The following is a 7,224-nucleotide window of genomic DNA, read 5'->3' as shown; positions in this document are numbered from 1 at the left end:
GTGAGTCAATATTCATCAGAGAATTGCTGGAATTTTATAGTCAGCTTTTTATAGATAAAAACTAATGGTCATAATTCTGCTTTTGAAATTAAGTCTATAGTCTCTCACTCTAATTTGAAACTCTAATCACAATTAGGAAACTTAAAGAGTGTAGAAGCTACTTTATGGCAAAGATGTAATAGTGCTTAAGGCGGTAATTGTGTTTTAAGCATCTCTAACTGGTTGGTGCAAATAACCTCTTAAAACACTCCTGTCCCTTATTTTGTGATAAAATAGGACAATTTATTATGTAGACTACTATTGAATGGGCTGAAAATGGGATTGAAAATTATAAGGAAAGTAACTCTTGTCTAGATGTGAAATACATTTCTTCTAAACACAATTCTTGTATGTAGCTTTATTTGTTAAAGTTAATTATGTAACTTGGTAGCATTATTCTCTGATGTGGTTAGGTTACTAAAAAATGTTTTACACAAAAGAGGAAAAATAATCTAAAGAAAGATTGGGTTTTTAAAAGAGCATAAAAGTTAATTTCATATATAATGTAAGTAAATATCAAACATAAGTATGCCACAATAAAAACTAACTGTAAATAAAAAGGCACTTCACATTTTCAAAATCCTAACCAGTTATATCAATACTTATCTGATCAATTATATCAGTATACCACTTTTTTTTGGTTTTTTGGTCACACCTGGTGACACTCAGGGGTTATTCCTATCTATATGCTCATAAATCTATCCTGACTTGGGGGGCCACATGCAACTCCCTTGAATGGAACCGCAGTTCGTCATAGGCTAACGCCTGCAAAGCAGATGCCTTACACCACTCTAGCCCCGATATATCAATACACCACTTATCATATCAATACTCATTGACACTCAAGACAAAATAAATATTGAGTAAAATGGGATCTTAAAGCAAATGAGTGTATCTACTCCAAAAAATTTGAAGCTACAAATTCAAATTCTTTATTAAATGTGTTTAAGTGCTTTTATTTTCTCAATTAGAATGAGGCCTGGAGAGACAGCGCAGCGATAGGGCCTTTGCCTTGCATGCAGCCAACCTGGGTTTGATTCCCAGTATCCAAGATGGTCCCCAGAGCTTGCCAGCAGAGATTTGAGAGCAGAGCCAGTAATAACCCCTGAATGCCATCTGGTGTGCCTCCCTCCCCCCACCCCCCAAAAAAAAAATTACTTCAAGTGTTTTTTGTACAATCTCTTGAAGTAATAAAATAGTCACTTTTGCTGGAACATCTGATGGACTACCACATCCCCTATCAAGGAATTCTTCACAGAGTAGTCTGTTTTTATATTCTATGCTTAGCAGAGATACACATTCTTTTGAACAGCTGTCTCAAAAATAAAGTTAATTTTTATTTTTGGCTAAGGCTTTATTATTTCTACATCTAACCCTTAGCATATTCTCTCTCTAAATATTCTCCTCAGGAACCAAGCCTGAAATTATTTTCTAGAGCCTAGTGCAGGTAACTTTATGTATATTGAATCCCTTCAATGTTAAGCAAAGTAGAGTTGTCATAGCTAGAGGACCAGTAGGGCACAAATAATGTAATAGATTATTTAAAATCATGATAAAAATATTATGAATGAATTCTGCTGATTAGGAAATATTCCTTATTCTTAAATTCAATATGAAATAATCAGGAGGTATAAAAGCATTAATATATCCAAAAGATTTAATATTAAACCTAAGAATCTAAAGTCAATCCAAATTAGCTACAGGAATGTTTGCTGACACTCTAGCTTTGTCATAGTAGTTGTGATGTTAACTTTACTAGGCTCCATCTAATAATAGAAATTGTGATGCTAAAATAACCTGAGGGTAGATATTGGTAAGGAGAGGTGAAGGTCACCGGAAGTCTCAGAACTCTAAGCTTCAAACTGCTACTATTCAGACAAACTGGCTTCCTTCCTGAATAGTGAGTGCCCAGATGGCAAATGCATTGATATGTGGTCTTAGCTGCTTTTAGACAAGAAACTGTCATCAGTAGTGACCCCATCAGTCTGATGTCAGAAAAATTACTGATTGATACAAGAAAGTGTCCACAAGCCAGAACATGATTGGTTTCTGAGAAGCAGAAGTACAAAATCATAGAAAAAACAAATTTTCAGTTGGAGCTTATACAAAGGAGACTATTAATGTCTGTGCAGATAGAAGACAATAGAAGCGATATAGTTTCCACAGCTGCTATGCCTAATAAGAATAAAATAAATTGTTGCTGAAAAGAAATAAAATGTAAATAGACGATATGAATTGTCTAATGTCTTAGTAATAAAACAGACATTAAAATTGGCTATGATGCTATTCTTTGAACATAGTTTAATCTGGAATCAGTTACTATTATAATATGAAGACATTATCTCTGTCACACACACACCAGACAGAAACTATAAAGGGAACAAAATAATCTAAAGTAATATAAGGGTGAAATTTTAATATGATCCCATCCTCAACAAATTTGTCAAGCACAAACCAATTAGTTTTTAAAAAGCATGATCCTAGCTGTAAGGAATAAGCCTACTATCATAAATTAATTTCAGTACAGCAATGCAGCTGAAAACAGATTAAAGAGAAGGGGACCTTTTCTCAAGCACTATCCACACCCAAAATAAATTATTATAATAAAATATTAACATTGAAACCACTATGTAAAACTGGTATATTGAGTTGGTATATTATCCTTGTTAAAGAAGAGGTTGTGTTTCTAATATCAATCATTGATTATGTAGCTCAATGGAGGGATAATAATTAGATATTTAAATAAATTAAATTCAGTCAAGCTAATGCTGTTCTCTTTAAAGAAATCACTCTGATGCTGATGATTAACAGTTTTTAACTTGTGCCTTCAAGGTACTGCACCTAAGCGTCAAGGAAAGCTATATTAAATACCAAAATACAGGGAATTAACATTAAACATTAAAATTTAAGAGATTAACACCTGAAGTTAAAATTGTTTTAAAATTTAATGTGAGAGTTTGTTGATTTGTAGTGAGATATATAGTATGAACTAAAATTCAAGATTTAAAATTATCAGTCAGTTGTTGAAAGTAACAATATTGCAACAGGAAGTTTTCTCAAAAGCAAAGTCTAAAATAAATAGATTCTACTTTTTTTGCTTTTTCTAAATACTTAACTTTTCATGAATTAACACATCTGTTTTATTAACAATAAACATATAATCAATTCAGTAAGAATACTTCTTAAGTCCCTTAATAGTTTTCACCAGTACTGAATATATATATTGTATAACTATTAAAATAAGGCAATCATATCTCCTGTCTTCAATAACTTGATATTAACAAATATGAATAAATAATACCTTCAATATTCTCATCCATATGCCAAAATCTACCTGTGAATTTGTTTATAACCAAACTTTTAGCATCTATATAAACTTAATGAGAAAGTTAAGAGTAAATGAATCAAATATCTCATTTAACTCAAAAATCTACATAGGCTAAGTTGGGAGAGAAGTAAAAAATCGTTATATAGAAATGCTTGAGAATTCATGTCTATAAGACCATTTGAAAGCAAAGTTAACCTTGGATAGATTTATTTCACTTTTAAAAGTCATCTTAAACTTACTATCTACTATCCTGTTAGTTATTCATTATTGGTCTAATACCAAATTATAAATTCTAATAACCAAAGTCAGTGAGTTAGACAGAAAAAATGCCTCATATCCTAAAGGTCATAAGCACTATTTCTCATAAATAAAAAACAGTTCTTGGGGAGCAGTGGAAGGGCATAATAGACAACTCAAACATGTAATAAGAAGGAAATAAATTATTTAAATTGTTTTTCCTTTCTATCTACAGCATCTCAGAATTTAAAATATATAAGTTTCTGATTTATTGAGGGAGATGACTACATCAATCCAAATATTCACAAGTTTTGGATATGAAAGAAGGAAGCATACTTATAACAAAAATTTAAAAACTTGAACATTACTGTCAAGTTAAGACAAAACTTACCAATTCAATTTATAGACCAGTGATTTTTTTTCACAACTGCTTATTGAATCTATCTATTAAGCTTGGAAAAGCAAGGCCAGTCACTTGGGAAAATCAGTTTTGTAAACACAAACTCACAATATGAAGGCAAAGATGGAATATAAGTCTGTCTACAGTTAGAACCTGGTTTTGGTATCTTTCTGGATTCCCCACCATCACCACCTCAAACTCCATGGCTTACAGTTTGGCTTCATTCTGCTAGTAAGAAAATAAGACCAAAGGCAATATACCTGGGTGGGTGTGTTCTGAGAAGGGTCGTCTGTGCCCCCAGTGCTAAAAATAAACAGGGATGATTCTGTGATCCCAAGAGCACCTCATGCATGCCCCGGAGACCTGAGTTACCTCTCTTACCCAAATGCAATGCCTACCTACCTTCTGTGTGGACTGCAGAGACATAGGTCCAATTGTAACGTTTGACTATGTCAAGCATCGCCCTGGCCTGCAAAGTGTCAGAGGGTACGACCCTCAGGAAGTATTTGTACAAAGTTTTGTCACTCAGGTCGATACTTGTGGCGGAATAAGCAATCTGGGGGATGTCAAAGAGTTGGAGCAGGTTCTGCACTTGGATGGCTACAGAGCTAGAGCCTGGGCCGATCACGCCTGCGATGGGCTTCTTAGTCCTGCCTGCAGCGAGGGACTGGCCATCAGGCACACACCGGTTGAGCCCATCTTTTTCATCCCGAATGGAAATTAGGGAGTCCCTGATGAACTCAATGCTTTGTTCCAGAGCCACGGAGGAGTGCCAGCAAGAGTCCCGGATCTCACTGCCCAGGGTGATGTTGGGCAGGAGGACGGGGTCCGCGTTGATCTTATCCAACGTGTGGAACATGGCCTCGACCCTTTGGATGCCATACTGCTCCCTGATCTCTCCACATTTCCTCTCGGGCACCTTCTCAGCAGGGGGTTGGTGGTGGACTGAGAAGAGAGCCCCAATGATGACATCCCCATCCATTCTGGCCACTGAACGCTGAGATGTTGCTCCTGCCAAAGACACTTTCCGTCCTGGGCTGCTGGAGAGGAGGGTCATCTCCAAAAAGATAGCTGGAAAGAAGACCCAGACGAGGATCCGGACCATGGTGCTGAGAACGCAGTCCAGGGTCAGCCAGCCAGCCAAGTGCCACTGATGCCACCAGCGGGTCTGGGGCGCAGCGCGGGTTCCTCTGTCCTGCCTCTCCCGGCTCTCCAACCCTGATTGCCCAGCGCCTTCACCGCTCGGTCTGCAGCACCTCTGTCCTCTGTCCTAGCTGCCTGCTCCTCCAGGTCCCCTCCAGCAGCACCTCCAAGCCCGGGGTGGGGGACGTTTCTAGGGGAATTCGAGTCCCTCTTTTTCAGTGGTGTACCCAGGCAAACTAATCAAGGCTGCAACCGGCCTCATGGGTGGCAGCGATGAGCAGGACGCTGCAAACAAAAGAGGAAGAAAGATCAAAGCTCCTTTAAGGGGACCTGTGTCAAAACTCTAGGGTCAATGACGTTAATAGTTGTCCGATCCTTTTCATTCAGCACACCAGGATCTGGGTTTGCAGGAACAGCTAGATCAAGGTGGATGTCGGGGTGCAGACTTACCCTCAGATGCCCACCACCATTGGTCTCTGGAGGCTCAAATTCTGCCTACTAAACCCCAAATTCCCTCTTCAAATCATTCCGGACCACCACTCCACTCCTGGACCCTTCCTGTTTACCATCAAGACAGAGGGGGAGGGGAGGAGGCTTTAGATCTTGCAAGCTAAGGAACATCCCGCTTGGGGGAGAAAATAAAACTTTTTCCCTAAAGAAATCTGGGAAAGTCTGATGCTGAAGGTGCAAGCACTCCTTGACAATTAACTTGAAGGAGAAGGAACCCTTTTACTATAACAGGGAGAGGTGGGGAAAGATCAGAACAGACCCTTCAAGAAGTAAACACAAATTCCCTAGCCCCGGGAAACCCATCCAATGTCACTAAGGTAACGCCTGCTAAATTAAAGCTTCAGCATGCCAGAGTTTGGGAAGCCTTGCTCCCACCCCCCGAAAAGTCAGGCTGATAGTCGATTTGGGGGTGGGGGAAGCCTCGCTCCCACCCCCGAGAAGTCAGGCTGACAGCCAATTTTCCGGGAGAAAAAAAGGGTGCATACCAGGTAACCAGTTTTCCCGCGATGAGGGAGGAGAAGAAAGGGAAGGGAGGGAGCAGAGTCACAGAAATGGGGACCTTGGCTTGGCAGGATTGCAAGTCGGTGAGGTCCTAGGACGTCAAGTAACGGGAGGCATCTTCCCCATCTTCAGCACCCTGGACAGCGCGCGATGCAGCCTCAAAGGCATCCATCGTGCAAAGGGCTTGAAAGAGACACCTGGACCGGCGAGTTGCAATGCTAGGATCCTTCACTCCTACCCCAATTTTGTTCTTTCAAGCACAGTTTCTGTATTGCACGCACGCACGCACGCACACAAACACACACACACACACACACACACACACACACACACACACACACACACACACACACACACACACACACACTCCCCACCATCCCTTCCTTCTGCTTCTACTCACTCGCCTAGCAGGCAGCGCTCTTGCAGGTGCAATTCAAACCCAGCCGCTCCGAGGGCTCAGGCGCCAAATCTCTGTCGCCTGAGGGGTTGAAGTTGGCTCCTTCTCCCGTCCCCTCTCCGGCTCCCTTTTTCAAGGTGAGAATCGGACAAGGCAAAAAAAAAAAAAAAATTAAAAAGGAGCTTAGGGGGGCGGACGGCAAGCAGGAGCACAGAGGACAAGTAGGCAAGAGGGGAAAGACAAGACACGCCAGGCATCTCTGGCTACCAATCACTGCCGAGGATGCGGGACTACCAGATCAAATAGCGAGGATGCCCCCTTGGAATTAAGGAAGGGGGCTGAAAGCCCGTGGATCTGGGACGTGGATCTGGGATCTGTCATTGGAGATGGGTTTGGCCACCAGGCAGTGTCCGCTCACCTGGATCTTCTTTGCAGAATTTGGATCTGAGACATACCTGAGTCCGGGTAGATAACGCTCCGGTCCCGGGGCCAGAGCACCACGACCACGCTTAGTTGGCAGACGCTTCAGCTCTCATCCAGACAGTGCAAGGAAGGGATCTGGGCTGTACTCTAGTGCCCTCTTTCTTCAGCACTATTTTACCGCAAGGAAAATTGAGGGAGGGGGAAGGGAGGAAAACAGGTCAGTCAAGGCTTGTCTATTATCTCATG

General features: G+C 40.8%; 1 protein-coding gene across 1 annotated transcript in view; it reads right to left on the bottom strand.

Annotated features, from left to right (window-relative positions):
- GRM1 (glutamate metabotropic receptor 1) overlaps nucleotides 1–7,010 on the bottom strand; it is a 504,561-nt gene extending 497,551 nt beyond the window's left edge. Inside the window, exons 1-2 of the mRNA XM_049789321.1 lie at nucleotides 6,974–7,010; nucleotides 4,407–5,432 (exon numbers count right to left, since the gene is read on the bottom strand). Of these exons, the coding sequence (XP_049645278.1) occupies nucleotides 4,407–5,109 (703 nt within the window). The 5' untranslated portion in view covers nucleotides 5,110–5,432; nucleotides 6,974–7,010. The remainder of the gene's footprint in view (nucleotides 1–4,406; nucleotides 5,433–6,973) is intronic.
- Nucleotides 7,011–7,224: the final 214 nt, after the last annotated feature.

The sequence above is a fragment of the Suncus etruscus genome, chromosome 15, assembly GCF_024139225.1.
Source record: "Suncus etruscus isolate mSunEtr1 chromosome 15, mSunEtr1.pri.cur, whole genome shotgun sequence".
NCBI lineage: Eukaryota > Metazoa > Chordata > Mammalia > Eulipotyphla > Soricidae > Suncus > Suncus etruscus.
Note: the sequence above shows the minus strand (reverse complement) of the source record. Positions and strands in the feature narration are given on the sequence as shown.